At 40.9% G+C, this 16,501-nt stretch overlaps 1 protein-coding gene across 2 annotated transcripts in view; it reads right to left on the bottom strand.

Annotated features, from left to right (window-relative positions):
* Nucleotides 1-16,501, bottom strand: part of LOC117761178 (lysyl oxidase homolog 2A-like) — a 38,892-nt gene that overhangs the window by 13,600 nt on the left and 8,791 nt on the right. For both annotated transcript variants that reach the window (XR_004613799.1, XM_034584857.1), the window contains exons 4-10: nucleotides 10,403-10,611; nucleotides 7,159-7,375; nucleotides 6,195-6,378; nucleotides 3,930-4,081; nucleotides 3,682-3,849; nucleotides 694-859; nucleotides 309-549 (exon numbers count right to left, since the gene is read on the bottom strand). Coding sequence is in view for 1 of the 2 variants with exons in the window: in XM_034584857.1 (XP_034440748.1) it covers nucleotides 309-549; nucleotides 694-859; nucleotides 3,682-3,849; nucleotides 3,930-4,081; nucleotides 6,195-6,378; nucleotides 7,159-7,375; nucleotides 10,403-10,611 (1,337 nt within the window). In the remaining variant the exon portion in view is untranslated. The remainder of the gene's footprint in view (nucleotides 1-308; nucleotides 550-693; nucleotides 860-3,681; nucleotides 3,850-3,929; nucleotides 4,082-6,194; nucleotides 6,379-7,158; nucleotides 7,376-10,402; nucleotides 10,612-16,501) is intronic.

Raw genomic sequence — 16,501 nt, 5'->3', positions numbered from 1 at the left:
TGTGTCCTGTGTTAACGCTCCGGAGCTACTGCAGGATTATTCCTTCTCTTTGGTGAGTCGTCCTCACAGTTCTACAATATACTGTCACTTTTTTATTGTTTGTGTGCTGGACGTTGTGTGCAGAGCTTTTTATAAACAGTATATATCTGTAGAGTGAAGGTTGAAAACTTTGTGTTCATCCTACCTGGTTTATCTGCATTGAAGATTTTATAATCAATGTTTTTCATATAATGAAACTGCATTTGCTTTATTATGTGTGAAATTAAGTGTGAAGTGCAGCAGTGAACTATTAAGTGTGCGGCTCTAACCTGTGACATTCATGCCAAATCCAGGAATGGTGCGCCGACCGCGGCCTGAAGTCTGACAGGCCGTTGTTGTGGATCTGGGAGGAGAAGCGGAGAAGGCGGCGGTAGGAGGTGGAGTCAGCTTTGTCTGCGCTGGTGGAAAGACAGTTCTCCTCCTGGGCACACTGCAGCGCGTACATGGGCCTGTCCTCCAGGTAGGTGGTCTGCTCTACAACCTGAGCATTGAGGACCAGGTCTGGAGCCGCTGGACGGAGAGAGCAACAAAAAACATTTATATCCAACTGTGACAATACACGTTACTCCACACATATTCCCCCATAAAATGCACCTCTCTTAAACTTTGCAATATTCTAAATGTGTTAAATATTGGTGTTCTACGGTTTCTTACACTGAGTACATGAGACCCCAGCAGCGAAGCGTCCGCCTCCTTTGGGACAGAGGACGTGTTTCCCATGGTGCAGACACTGGTCCAGAGTCAACTCGGTACCTGAACACCTCACTCCGCTCATCACCACGGCGTCAGCTGAGGAGTCTCCTTGCCAGTACCATGTTTCCTGAGTAATGAGAAGCACAGAGATGAGAGAAGTCGAGAAGTCAGCTGAATGAGAAGAAATTCAGAATACTTCGGGTACTAATTGTGACTTAAAAGAATAAGCTATGGTATAAAGCTGAAGCCAGCCGCTGGTTATTTTAGCTCAACACAAATACTAGAAACTGGCTCTAAAGCTCCATTATTAAAATGTAACATTTGTTTATTTGTTGCAATCGCTTGATTTGTACAAAAGCTGAGGTGTTACTTGGCTTTGTGCCTCTGCTGTAGTAACGAATTACATCAGAGGTATTTTGTTACCTTCAGACAGAGCGATGCTAGCAGTTTCCCCCTGTTTCCAGTCTTTATGCTAAGCTATGTTAACGGCCTGCTGGCTGCAGCTTTAAATTAAGTGTACAGATGCGATAGTGATATCATCTAACTTCTGGGGAAAAAAGCGAATAAGGAAATTTTCCATCACGTCAAACGACTTTTAATCTCAGTTAAATCCTGGTTACATTATTTCATCTATTTATGCTCAACTCAGCTGGAAATAAGCAGAATGAAAATCATGGTGCTTAAAGAGTTTTGGAAACAAAGATCTGTGTGGGATGGTTTAGAACCAAAACATGATGTTAATTTTCCTTTGGTATTTAATTTGCGGACACGTCGTCATCCCATTCGTCCCACAAGGCGGATCTAATCAGAGGGTATATCAAACACACACACACACACAGCATGGGGCGCTCTCTCATCCTCACTCTCCTGACTCAGCCTTTTTACAGCGTTTTGCAAACCACAGGGAAACCGTGAAAGATAATCCTTCTTTCCATTATCTACCGAGGAAGTGGAGTCATGAGAGAGAAACTGAGGGATATGGATGTGGGGGTGCTCGCGGGTGTGCTGAGGAGACGGACAGACGTGCAGCAGTATAGTTTGAGCTCTGTGTCATTTGTTCCATCTGGTGGTGGGATTTGCCTGCAGAAGCATTTAAAAGTCAGACAGGAAAGAGTTTCCTAGGAGACGGGTTCCCTGCTCCGCTGTGATAACAAAGAGTAGACATTTATCACTCCTCAACCTGCCGTTAACATGAGAACTCTTATGTAATGGCAGCTTAGTGTATGTAGTAACAGAGAGACTTGTAATTATGATACCTTTACCTGATTATTTGACTTGGCACAGAATTACTCTTTAATCAAGTGAAATAACTACTTGTAATCACAACACAACATTTTATATCAGATCCTGGATCAGTGCTGGTAACACTTGACTGGGGGGTGCATCCTCCGGCACTGAGCACAAACACATGATGACGTGTTTACCATTAGAAGTGCATCACACGTAATAGTCCCAAACACAGCTTAGTGAGATAAACATCCTCCTCCAGAGCCAGTCCACGCACATTATAAAACCCTCTGCTGTTATTAGCGCACGTCCCCAGGATTCACACATACTTTCCAGGCTTATAAAGTCTGAAAGCGTAAATGCCACACTGGTTTAAAATAGAAAAAAAGATATAAAGATCTGAAGGGGGTCTTTACCTTTACCAACCTTATGATTAAAAAGGGAGCCCTTGGGGTCTCCTTTAAAAACCAGGAGGGAAACCTAAACATGGCAGGACTGTGACGCAGCAAAGTCATGCCACCGATTTTACTGTTGGAGGGTCCACAAAACTTCAAACGAGAAGCCAAGGCTTTTCCCATCGCTCCTGCTGAGGAGTTGTCATGGGTTTAACGTGCCTGACCTGCTTTCCGTGCTGACAGCGTGTTTTCAACGTTTCTAAGCAGGCGCATCTTTGTTTTGCCCTCTGGGTTCAATAAATTTAAAGCTGGTCCGAGTGAGTGTGAATGTCACCCACTGACATGGAAACACACACACAATAAAATGTGTGGTGCTGTCAGACTCATTTACTCTCATTCATATTAAACATTAAGTAATATTCATAATGTCTTTTGATGTTTTATAGTGCTTTTAAAACTAATAACACAGACTCATTTCTTTAGCTACAAGCGAAAAAAGCGATCAGTTTAATATTACTTTACAACAACTCAACAATGTGTGTGACAGTCAACAAAACACTACGCCAAACAGGGTAAGGACCCATAGTGGAAACCCTCAATGCTGAACTGCTATTGCTGCTATTAAATGGATTGTTTTGTGAAGCATGAATAATGATCATCATCAGTTTACAATGTTTATCACTACAAGCTAACTTGTCTCTCCCTAGAAGAACTCCCCTGTTTATCTTGGATCCTGTCCTGCTGTTATAATTCAGCTGGAGTTTCTCAATGGCAGGTTAGTCCCAGTGGCCAATACAACACACACACACACACACACTCACACACACACACACACACACACACACACACACACACACACACAGTATATTGTTTCAAAGTCCAACTCCTGCAGTTTATTACATCCCCTAAAACTCTTCTTTGTTCATCGAAGGACATTCAAAATGTTTGTCATTAAAATAATTCTCCTCCTGACTTAAATGTGACTCCACACCTTCCTTCCTCATTTCGTGACTGTGATCTATTATGCAAAAAATCTATTCATATGATAATACTGCCATGTCCCTCATCCTGTCTTCCCACCTTCACAGCTCACCTGCAGTTGAGGAGCCTTTTCCATCTACTGAGCCTCAACCACAAGATGACAGGATTGGTTACTTAGGTTTGTGACATCACAAACCCTGGCTGTTTGACAAGTGAGATATTTTACCTTGTTTAAAAACTTGATATTCACCAGAAAGGACATTAAGGGACAATTTTATGAATGAAAACAACATATATATATATATATATATCATATTATAATAAACATTTGCTCCAGAGATCTTACCTGGAAAGCGTGGCTGGCAAAGCCCAAGCCCAGCTGCCTGCAGACCACCATGGCCTCCATGGTCCCCCAGCTGTCACTGCACACTGTGCCCCACACCAGCGAGCCGTTCTTCTCTGCCAGGACCTCCACACGACCCTCATAGGGGTTACGGCCCCCGTTTATCCGAAGCTGAGGACAGAGACGGACAGATGTGTCTTGCAGTGCAACACAATCAAAAGCTGTTATACATGCCATACTCAGTTACTCACTCTGTTCTTGAAACCCATGGCAGGAACGTTACACTTGACGGCTGCGTCTTCCTCGTGGCTGCAGCCCAAAGACTCACGGTTAAAGTGGCACTCAGTCAGTGACTTTTCAAACCCAGAGCACTCCACCTCATTCATGTGGACCGGCCCGATCCCTACAAGGAAACAAACCCAACAGAGACAATGAATATTTTCACTCTGTTGAACTTGTGACTACACTTACTATGAAAAAAAACAGGTTGGCTTATTCACCACGACCCTAACCCAACTTTTGATATTTGCATTTCACAGTAACTTCATAGAAACACAAGCAGTTCCCTCTTCCCGAGTGAAGCTCCAGCATCCTCGCCTGCCTGACTGTTTAGTTAAAATAACTGCGTCCAAAGACAGATGTTGTTTCCTAGAATCAAACAGCAAAGGAAACAAGCTGTTAGCTATGTCAAAAGAAGATTAGACACTTGAGGCCAGTAAAAAAACAGTCCTCTGAGTGTAGCAGAGTTTCCACGATAACATGCTCCGTCAAAGCAGGTTTTCTTCCCATGTGCCTGAGCAGGAATGTCTCTAGTGATGTGAGCTCTGAAAGTACAGACTGAGACTGAGACGGACTGGCAGCCTTCAGAGAAAAATAACTTCATGACAGGAAGAACACAGTGCTGTGGAAAACAGGCAGTCAATTTCTGTGATTGACAGATGACAGATTTAATAGATTAAATGATTAAACATGGAATTTTTCAATTGCGTGACACACAATTTATATAGGTCCAGCAAAAAAAGAGTGAGAAAAAAGTTATAAAATTACATTCATAAAATGCACATTTATATGTATTGTATAATAAAAAGGAAAAAGTAATTACACTTACATAAAATTTTACTCCCATAAAAATCTTGGAATCTCTTTCTTGTACCATTTCATTTCATTTTTATTGAAAAAAATTTTTTCGGCCACTCCACCGACTTCTGAAAACAATCACAATCATCTAATTCCAGTCTATTTTTCCATCTATTTCCAGGATCCTGTGGTCAGCTCATGAAAAGAAATCCCTCAAATAACCTTGTGGACTCTCCAACCATGAATTCCTCCTCTGAAACCCATAAGGTTGGTTTTCTTTGCTGGAACACTAAGGGCGCTCCTGTGTTTTTGATGTGAGACCAAAGCAAAGGAGACGACCAATATCTTCCAACCAACATATGCTTCTTATAATTCTGAGGTAGATTACATTTCGCACAATCGGGTTGGTAAATCGAGGCGTGAACATTAATGTGCTGCTCCATATATCCTCCTGCATATTTATGTAGTGACTCGAGGTCTAGACTGATTCAACTGAGACACAAACAGGTGGGGACACAGAGGGCAAACTAGAAAAGTGCTCGGAGAATGCATACCTCATACCCGCCAAGGCTAACGCCCTATCTCGCATGCTAAAGAAAGAGAAAAAAAATGTCCTGGATCCATTCAGATCTTCTCCGTAATGGATTCTTCCTTGGGTCATGCCCCAGCCCATTGGTTCAGTAGTTTTTCTGTAATCCTGGTAACTAACAAACACATGCTGATGGAATCATAGCCTCCTTGGCAGAGGTAGTAAGGGGGAGGTGGAGATCTCTGGTTTCAGCCCACACCTCTCATTGTCCCAGCTGGAACTACTGTTTTACTTGACCTAGTTTTTAGATTCTTGTTGTGTGATAGTGCTGTAAATGTGGAATGTAATGAAAGTGAATATTGTGCTACACTCTACCCGTACGGGTGTGAACATGTCTTAGTGTCTGGAGTCAGGATTGTGTCACCACTGCTGCGATTAAATGAACCGTAGTCTGAGATAAGTTTGTTGACACTTAATGTTCTTTGGAGCTCTGTTTAAAGAAAAACAACAACAATGATTTATTTTTTATATAAACCTGAAAACATCTTTGTTCTGAATTACTGTAAGTAAAAGGGAAACTGTTTCCAAATTACCTCAAACTTCATCTTTGACATTTCTGCATTGGAGTTTTGGTCCAGCCAATTTATAGCCCGAATATTTTCTTTGTTTAACAAGTACCTTCACATTAAAACCACTTTTTTAAGATGAATGCACTGAATTTGTGAAGGAAGTGTGTTCAAGCTAAAAACGGATGTTAAGTTACTCTTTTGATATAAAATATGCATTTAAAGGATGATTTCCAACTCATTCATTCAGTGTGCCACCCTATGCAGTAGTACTATTATAGTACTGTAGTATGATACTTTATGGTATGTGTACTTTTATAGGATGATTAATCTGTAGATGGTACCTTGTCCTTGTCGGCCGCCAGTCAGGGCCTCTTTGGCACTACCGAATCCAAGCTCTCGACAGACCACGGTGGCAGCTCGAATGTTCCAGTTGTCGTCGCACACTGTTCCCCACTCGCCGTTCTTCAACACCTCCACTCGCCCCTCGCCTATCATGGCTCCGCCTCTTAGACGCACCAGGGGTTGCTATGGAAACAGTCCACCAAAAACAAAAATTTGTGAAAATATTAACAGTCATGTAGATTATAATTTTGTTAAAGATTCCATATTTTACGTTTTCCAGTGTTTTATTGGAAGTTGTTGTCTGAAGAAGATTATCTGTAGTTTTACTGGCAGTTTTTCTGAGTGACACACACATGCCAACCACAAGTAACAGGTAATAAAGACCTTTAAAATCAAAGTTTGAATTAAAGTGATTTATTCACTTTAGTAACATTAGAGGACATACTATATACTCTATGTCTATATCACCATTGTTCCTTGTTTTGCAGTATACAGATAAAAACCAGTGACACCATGGTAATAACTCAGCAATAAACAATAAACACAGTAAGGGAGTACTGATTATTTCATTGTATTTTTGACAGATGTTCATCCATTCAAATGTTTCCAGATGTTTGACACCACTGACACTTGATTTATAAGAATGAATTGTTGTAATCCAGAGTTGGACGACATGATATGTGTATCTTGTTATTATTGAACTCTGTATTTACATGTACAAGATTTTGTACTTCCTGTTATGTGATGTAATCTTCTAGCGCCACAATGAATTTGCAGATCAAACAGATTTTGAATCGGATGTTTGTAATGAGTCTAATTAGGAACAAATGCAAGCATCTGCAATACGTCCAGTTAGATCCCATTTGCAGAGACTAATTTCAGCCATATGGTATCATGAACTGACTTGTTAGGTGTCAGACGGTCTGATAATATTTTCCAGTTGACAGTTGTTCTCTGACCTACCTCCATCCTGTAGGCCTTGCTGAAGCCGATGCTGATGCTGGAAGCGAAGGCACGTCCCGGGATACAGCTGATCACGACAGGCATGCCCTGTCCACAGGAGCTGTTGCCCTTGAGCTCGATCTCCCTGCCCAGTTTACAGTCGGACAGGTTGGCCTCGTTACCTGTGCAGTTGACAGAAAACCCCCAGTAGTTCTTCTTACGACGCTTGGCCAATAATCTGAGGAGGCATAAAATGACAGGGAGATAACATAGAGTCATTTACTGCAACACATGGTTTATACTGTACATTATTTATGGCTATGTGTGAATGCCATCCATTTTAGAAAGCATGTCATAGATTTTAAGATTAACACATGAAGAATGAAAAAGAGTTCATGCCGAAACCTGCAGACTTGAATCTCACTTCAGAAACACAATCCATCACAGTCAGTATTTAGTCTCTGTTATTTGATGTTATCTCATTGTCACGTGTTCCACTTTGGAGCTCCTTCAACCCCTGGTTTGATAGATCACCTTTGATATTCGTCAGCACCCAAGCAATATCATTTTATACCTTAACCCTTGATCTTCACATGAAATTACTTCTTGTCAACTCTACACATGTCTCAGCTTCTGTTTGCCACCTTAAACCTTAACAAATTTCCTCTGACATGTACAAAAGCACATAAAATGTTTTATTGTTCTTTCTCTTCACTAAAATATTAAGCAGCTGTTTTATAAGATTTATTTGCGTGCAGGATTGAACAAAGCACATCTTATACTGAAGCACAATGGAGGTATTATTGTGTGAATACCTTTCCATTCTCACGACCCCAGACTTGAACCAAAGTCTTCAAGTCACTGAGCAAAGCAATAACAGTGGATACTGAAGAGACCTGAGCCTTGGAAGAGGCTGGCCATGTAATGAAAGCAGCATGAGAAACATTCACAGCCTTTCACTTCTTCAGCCTTATCCAGATGCTGTTAACACAGTGAAGCTTCAAGTCCCTTTGAATACAAGGACAGATTGAGATCCGTGAAATATGAAGAAATGCAACTTTTGATCGAGAGGTATTAGTTTCGTTTCGCACGTTTGTTAAATAGAACAGTTTTTTGATGTTCCAGATAAAAGAAAGACTGAATCACTAAAAATCAGTAAAATTGTGAACCGCGTGAGGCCACAGCAGCATCACACACTTTGAAACCACATCTCAAGTGATAAACAAAAACACGTGTTCTTTCCTGATATGAAGCATACGATTAGCATCAAAACAGATGAGGTCATGTCTGCCAGAGCTATAAAAACAATTTTAATCCAAGTCACCTTCTGTGCCTTCATTTGGCCAAAATAGAGACGTGGCAATCACATTGACTCATAGTGTAAATTTATGTATTTCTGACTGGTTTTGATTTGACAGTGGTTGGACTAGGTTTAGGTGCATAAAAAACAGATTTGGATATGAAAACTAAAATGTACGGCCAGTGTGAAATTCACTTTAGATCAAACCATCTATTAATGTATTCTAAGAGGGCAGGTCGCCACGTTTTCTTCTCAGAAATATTTGATTCTAGGATTTATATCTCAGCCTGAGAGAGCCAAGAAAGAACTATATTGTTCTCCTTCACGCAGTCACCAGATGTGCTCATGTGATTATTTTCTCATGTGGTGTCAGCATGTGTTTTGTTTTGAACGTCGGTTCACATGTAAGCAGATAAAAGTGACACTAAGTGTTGTAAGAAGTGGCTGGCTTTGTGCTGTGACACTTAAGAATGATGGCTCATCACTTACAGGGAAACAATTAGATGATGTAGGTGCTCAGACTCATCGGCGGCCAATCGTGCCTTGACCACCAGTCGCTGTCTGTTGTAGCAGAAGGCTAGACTCTACATGGGTGTACATATTTCACTGGTGTATGTCTGCCACAGTTATACCAGACAGTGTGCACACATGTCGACAGCATTGGGATGAACAACATCTGAGCTTTACTAGTTTTCGAAAGAAAAAAATGAACAAGTTGTTGGAAGTGGTCCAGAAAAAAAGATTCTGTGACACTGAATCTGAGCACCTTTATACCGCGACTGATACGGTCCCCGATCCCACTTTATTTACACATTCTTTACATTCCTGTAAGTGTGTGTGTGTGTGTGTGTGTGTGTGTGTGTGTGTGTGTGTGTGTGTGTGTGTGTGTGCATCTAGTTGAGTCCCTCTCAGAGCAAATAACAGAACAGACAAAAAAAGCAGGTAGATGAGTACCAAAAGTGTTTCAATGCAGAAACGATTTAAACTGAAAGTCAATATTTTCTCTCCAAATCATATTGCATGTATTTCCAGCTTGGGCTTAAATGATTGATAAATGGAGCTATTGCCTATTATGTAATATGAATACAGTGTTTTGATATCGTTTGGTGTAGGATGGTTGGCGAGTTCTTTAAACTTGGCAAAAGCTTTCAAAATAAAACAAATTTGTAGTACGCTATGAGGCCAGTCAAAACTAGAATAAAGCATAACCAACCAAATGCGTAATAGAATACTTTTTATCTTATAATTACTATAATTTACTTATCATTCTCTAAGCTGTTACATATTTCTTCTATTCTAGAATGGAGCAACTGTAATGTGATCCAATTACCCTCAGGCATCATTTAAGTATTTCTGACTCTAATTCAGATTTCTTAAATTAAAATCTGTGATTGATGTAGCTTCCAGCGATCCTGATCAGGCACAAAGATCCTTAGACTTATTACACGTAGCCAAAAGGAGCCACTGTTTCCCAGCGTACTGCGTTAAGTCGAGTCCCAGCAAAGCCCGGCCTTCATCCTCTAAGACTTCCTGAGGCTGTGTTTGGCTTCTTGTCAAGAATCTCCAGGCCCAAGTCTGTTTCATCTCCGTGTGGAAAGTGGATGAAGGGCTGACTGATGACCACTGTAAACAGCCTGGTTATGCAACGGTTGGTAACATCAGTCTGGTGTGGTGCAACACTCCTAAAAAGACTTAGACCTAAAAAGCACCTACAGGAAATGCTGTATTTTTAACATATAGAGATGTTTGTATCAAAAAGGAATGTGCGGCGAACCTCAGACGTTAACATGCTTTTTACACAACTATGAATTCAAAAAGGATTCATTGTGTAACACTACTATATTCCCATTACCTAAACTGCAAATAAAACTCATTTTTATGTGTGTGTTTCACTCATGTGAAGACTTTCATTATATCCAACGGCCTTACTTAAACCCTGCTGCTGGCCCATGCCCCATTACTCACTTGTAGGGCCGGTTATTGAAGCGTTTCTCGCTGGGGAAGCCATACATGCCACAGATGACCCTGCTGTTCATCTCCGTCCACTCTTCATTACAGATCTGTCTCCACTTGCCGCCGTCTTTCACCTCCAAAAAGCCCTCGGTGATGGGAACCCTCTTCCTTTGGGAATACGTGGCCCGGATCCTCACGTCCTCCACTTGCACCGTCAAACCCTGCAACACGGAGCACAGGAAATGTTCCATCACTGCCTCCGATATTATAGATAATATAGACATAGGTGGCCTCTGAAAGTAGATTTTAGGCCATCTGGATGGAGACAAATGTGCTAAACAACCATTCGACGGGATTCGACAGTCACTTTACAGCATCACTCAATAGATGGAATGAAAGTTTATTTTAAGTAGGCGTTCATGATCCTCGGGGAGACTTTGATGATTATGTGGCTTTTTCTCGCGATTTACATTTGTAGATTTAAGTGAAATATCGGAACAACTTTTGCTATGAGATTTGCTACACATATCAATGTCCCCTGCAGGAGGAAGTGTAATTCCATTGGTTATAACTTGACATTTAATTGAGCACCATCATCAGGTCAGATATTTAATCAGTCCAATTTGGTTTCTGACAAGACCTGCACAACTAATCAGATTAACATCAACCTCTTGGCAGATGAGCGTGCTTCCATGCTAAATTGACATGATGATAGACATAGGAAACAATACACCTGCTTAGCATCAGCATGTTAACATGTTCAGTGAACGCACACATGTGGATGTTATGGTGCTTTGAGACACAAAGCAATTCAAAGTGCTTTTCAGAGGCTTAAAATAATTGCAAACATTTACATTAAGACAGTATAATTGCATTTAAAGACAATATAAAAAAGCAAATGAATAGTTACAGATTAAAAAGAGGTTACATAAGTCATTTATCGGTGCCTTTGACAGTGGTTCAGAGTTTTAGTGATTCATGGTGTAGGTAGATTGATGGTGGATCATATCAGACTATAGATTGTAACAAGAAAAAACATATTCTTTCACTTGGAACCATCCTTCATTACATCAGTAATGTCTCCAGTGATAAATTTGTTTTCATGCTAAACATGCCAAATAGAACAAGTGGAGCCAAAGGAAATTCTTTATATTCCCAGGTGCAGAAATATCTGTGCTCCCATGCATATCATGTTCCAGTGGAGGCTTTTTCTGTGATTCCCCCTAACGTGTTTCCAAGAACCTTCAGTGCAACATTACATTCAACACACTGAAATGTAACGTGATGTTTCCGTTAAACTAAGTCACTCAAATCCATCAGTTCCATTTTTCTAAAAGACAACCATGACTACTCTGGACATGTACAGCTTCCACTTAATAAATTGTGAATACTATACAGCCTATATGAATAATAAAGGGAGATGGCTTTCTGGTCAAATACAGGAGTGTTACAGATAAAAGGAAAAGAAAAGAAATTCCACTCCAAACTATTAGGAACGGGAACATTTTGCACATCTGCTACAAAATACACAAAGTCCAGCTGAAAAATCGAATGATAAGATCTGTGTTTAAACTTGTTAAGTGTTGGTGAGAGGCCCGAGCAGGGCAGATGAATGTCTGGAATTTTCTTTTTCCTTTTCTTCCATCTTTGCAGAAGGATTTGGAGAAGACATTTAAGAGTCAGTAGGGAGTTTGTTGACAGCGTACTTTACAACAGAAACCTGTCAAACCCAGCTAGTAGTGTTTTGGTTACCTGCGTCCTAAAAAGTTCAAAGAAATAAGTGGTAATTCATCACTGTTTCATACTTGTTGCTGGATATTCAAATATGAGGTGAAATGTATTATTGCCATTATTTTTACTGATGCAACAGTGAACCAAGAATCAGAAACAGATCAGTGAATTATCATCTTTTCCCTAAGTTCTCATCTTTCAGGGGAGGTTAATAAATAAAATCAGAATCCAATTAAGTCTCATGTCAAATGAAGAGAGGTTGAAGAAAGAAGCCTTGTGGAGCTGAGTGGCCGACAGGGTTCAGGTTGGGGAGCGTGTCTGCGGGTGGTCCACAGGCTACTAAAGGGCTGTAAAGCCAGTTGGTCAGGCGGAGGGTCATCAAACATAGTTAGCATCATGTGTCCTGAAGACCCCTAAATCAGGAAGGAATGGTAACCTTTGACCTCCAGGGCTTTACAGGGAACCGGCTACCTAATAACAGAGCCATTGTTGATTTCCCTCATCGAGCCTAGAGCTGCAGTTGGTTCCTGGCTGGGTGTGACGTTACACTGTGGGCGCCAAAAAGAGCCAAAACTCGGAGCTACTTTGTGGTGTGCCAACACTGATCTCTGTAATTTTGTAACAGGAGGAACTTTAACTCTGCAAGAAAAAAAACATTCAGGCACGTCTCCTGGCAAATACTAAAGGCTTGCCCAGAGGGTGGTTTCCTGGGATGGCATCATCCTGAAAGAATGTTCAAGACTTCAGGACCTCTGAACACTTACGACGGCAGGAGGAGCCATGACTGAGTCAGACTGTTTCTACTGTGACCCCAGTGCTTCCACTGACCGCAGCGGTTAGAGCAGCAGAAAACCACTCGTTCAGGAGGAGATTCCTGCTGGTCGTATAGCATGACATAGTGTTTTCCATTAGTGCCTTGCAGTAAATGAAGGTGAGGAGATGTGATCATGATCAGGGGATCTGGTATTCTCGGTAACACTTCATTATTATTATGATTACACTGAAATGAACAAAATAAACTGAAACTTTTATGAATAGATTAACTTTTCTTCAATATAAAAGCAGAATGATGTACAGTTTATAACTTATGGTTTAACAAACATGAAGATAATACAAAAAAAGAAACAAAGAGGACAAATGAAAATCATACTCATAAATTGATAAACTAAAGTATAACTGACACAGAACATGAAATCATACAGAAAAACTACAGTACAAGTATGTATGTACTGTGTATATAGTATTTTCTCTGTTTTTACTTATTCTCTCTTGTGTCTTTAGTTTGTATGGCATGTCTATTTTTTTTATTCTATTCTAATGGGAATCTACTGGTCGGCTTCCAACAGAATTTCATTGTATTGTACTGGTGCAGTGACAATAAAGTTATCTTATCTTCCAGGTGAAGGCAGGTGGGAAGGTTAAAATACCAGACAGGACAGGGAGGGTAAGAGGTGAGTATGAAATGGGGAACTGAGAAGGGTCTGACCAGTGTTGCATTTGGCTCAGACAGCGGAAACTGGAAATGTGAACGTGTGAGGCCGAAGAGACAGATACCCACAGCCGTGATCCGTCCAGCAGGCGTTTCCCCTCTAAACCCAAATCGCCAGACATAAACTCAGCAAAATCCTGTTTGGCCCAGCCCCAACCTCTTTTCTTCTTCAGGCAATGCTGGGAAATTATTACTAGAGAGCAAAGAAGGCGATAAGCTGTTTTACAATAATGAAAGACTGAGAATTTTAATGATATCACTTAGGAGATCTAGACTTTCCAATAAGAGGACTCTCAAAAATGTACGATGAAATCAATGGAAAGAAAATCTTTTCGGGGGAAATATACTTCTCGGCTTCCATGCAGAGAGCTAGATGAGGACATTGATATCACTTAGGAAGTTACAGCCAGAAGATGGTTAGCTTAGCATCTCATGAAGGGATCTGGATGTGTGCTAGAGAAAGTGCTGCACATGAAATGAATGGGTGCATGGCAAAAACTGTACTGTAACTAGTCATGAAAACTAGGAAAGCTCAATATAAATACAGACCATTCATCTAAAATATGGAACAATTTATGTAAGTATAGGTAATTTGCGTGTTTATCATCAGGATCAGTGCAGGGACAGAAACTCATTTGTAATGAATGCAGGTTTTCCATCCTGCAGGTCATCCTGAGGTTAACTCTCACCTGGATATTTCTATAAAGTTTCCTCATCTTACAGTCACTCTCACCACTGTGTGACTGCACTGATTCATTCATTCTGTGGATTTGATCCAAATACTTTTATCCTGTTCAAATACAGTCATTCTTGTTCTTGTTTGTGAGTGGAAAAACATTCTTTATTTAGCCAGCTTTGACCATTACTGAAACATTTCCAACAGGAAAGCAGACTTGTTTTTCTGACCAGGATCCCCCCCGCCCCCCTCACAATGTACATGTGTGAACATTAGACTGTGGTCTAGCCAGTGTCTGACTAATGCTTCCCCTACTGAGCATTTCTTTTCCGTTTTACTCAGCTTTACCGCCCGGCTGCACGTTTGTCTACACGTGACCACAGACCCCCATCCGCTCGAAGCCCCACACTGCAAAGCTTGGCAGGGATGAATGATAATCATGCCACAGTTTAGATGAAAAGCAAGAGCACAGTGAGGCTCTTTGAAATGACTTTCACAGCCTAACTTCTGCCTCACCGGCCCCCAGTCTGCCTGACTGACGAAGTGCTGTGTGTGTGTGTGTGTGTGTGTGTGTGTGTGTGTGTGTGTGTGTGTGTGTGTGTGTGTGTGTGTGTGTGTGTGTGTGTGTGTGTGTGTGTGAGATGATTAACATCTGGAATATCTATTAGAGTGCACTGCTCCCATCATAGAAATTAAATCATTACAACAGGAAGACTAGACCCATACTCATCTCAGACTAATTTAATGATCATTACTTCATGACTGAAATATGTCTGCAAATTAACAGCATGACCTTGATTAGATTATTAATCAAATTAGAACAGTTTAAAGCATCATAGAAGGTGATGATTTCCAGAATCTGACATATTCTAACATTTGTTTTCTTGCTGAGCGTTTGATGTGACAATCAATACAACTCTCTGTATTTCTTTAAGAAGCCACAGCCAAGGGATGGTTAGCTCAGATTACAACTAGAGAATCAGCCTGGCTCCATCCGAGGGTTAAAAAATCCCCGACCAGCACCTCTAAAGCTCTTTAATCAAAAGGCTTCATCTTGTTTGCTGAGTATCTATAAACAGAAAAATGTAAAAGCAACAGTTCGGAGTTTCACAGAGGCTTATCTGCCCAATGTTTTCTTGTTGGAAGACAGTTCCTCCCTGGGGTCTTGTCACTGTGAGTTTGCCAGATGAACAGCTCACTGCTGATAATCCATAACATAAACCCCCATTAAACCGCAAGTTGCTGTTTTTACACTTAAGGGATCAAATTCACAAGATATAATGAGTTAAAATAAGCCTTAGAGATGCTAGAAGAGATATTACAGTTGGACAAAGCCAGGCTAGCTGTACCAGTTTTTATGCAATGCTAAGCTAGCTGGTGGTAACGTCACAGACAGTCATGAACTCTCAGAAAGAACATCCCAAAGTATATTTTCCAAAAAGTTGAATGGAAATTTAACTTATGTCACAACAATAAAAACAGTTAAAGTGTGACTTTTCTCTCTGAGCAGTGGCGGATCTAGGGTTTTTCTAAATTAGGGGCCATAAAGGGGCCATTTATATGTCCAACATCCATGCACAATTCATGATTTGGAAATTGTTTCTTGTTTAAGCAAGTTGTGTACTTCAAAAAAGCTTAGATAATAAAAATTCTTAACAAATTGTAATATTTATTGTTAGCATAGTTAGTGAGTGACTACTGACAACACAGGGGCACTTTAGGGGCCAATCGGATTTCAGATGGGGCCAGTGCCCCCCTGGCCCTGCTCCTGGATCCACCCCTGTCTCTGAAACATTATTTTCAAGTGAATCATGAGCACCATTATCTTAGCTGAAAATCTCTTTTTGTGTCATATCTATACTTAGTCTTGACTAAGACAATATGTGCAGTGCTCATACAATAAATCACATCTACTGACAATAAGGGTCAGGACTTTTGGCACTGTGCAGTCGAGAGGAGGGCTGAGGCCCCAGAGGGATCCAGCTGCTGAACATGTGGTGGATCTGTCTACTTCTCTATCCATAAGAGAGAGCAACTGGCTCCTGCCTCCTGACATGCATCAACCTTTTCTCCCTTCGATCAGACTCCTCCTCACGAACCTCTCGCATACATCATGCAGGAGGCTAACCCACTTTGTCTCCAGTTTCTTTTTTTTGCTGTATAGCACAGAATGTGAGGCGCTGAAATTCTTGTAAGGGGACACCATCGTGCCTCA

Source organism: Hippoglossus hippoglossus, chromosome 5 (assembly GCF_009819705.1).
Source record: "Hippoglossus hippoglossus isolate fHipHip1 chromosome 5, fHipHip1.pri, whole genome shotgun sequence".
Taxonomy (NCBI): Eukaryota; Metazoa; Chordata; class Actinopteri; order Pleuronectiformes; family Pleuronectidae; genus Hippoglossus; species Hippoglossus hippoglossus.
Note: the sequence above shows the minus strand (reverse complement) of the source record. Positions and strands in the feature narration are given on the sequence as shown.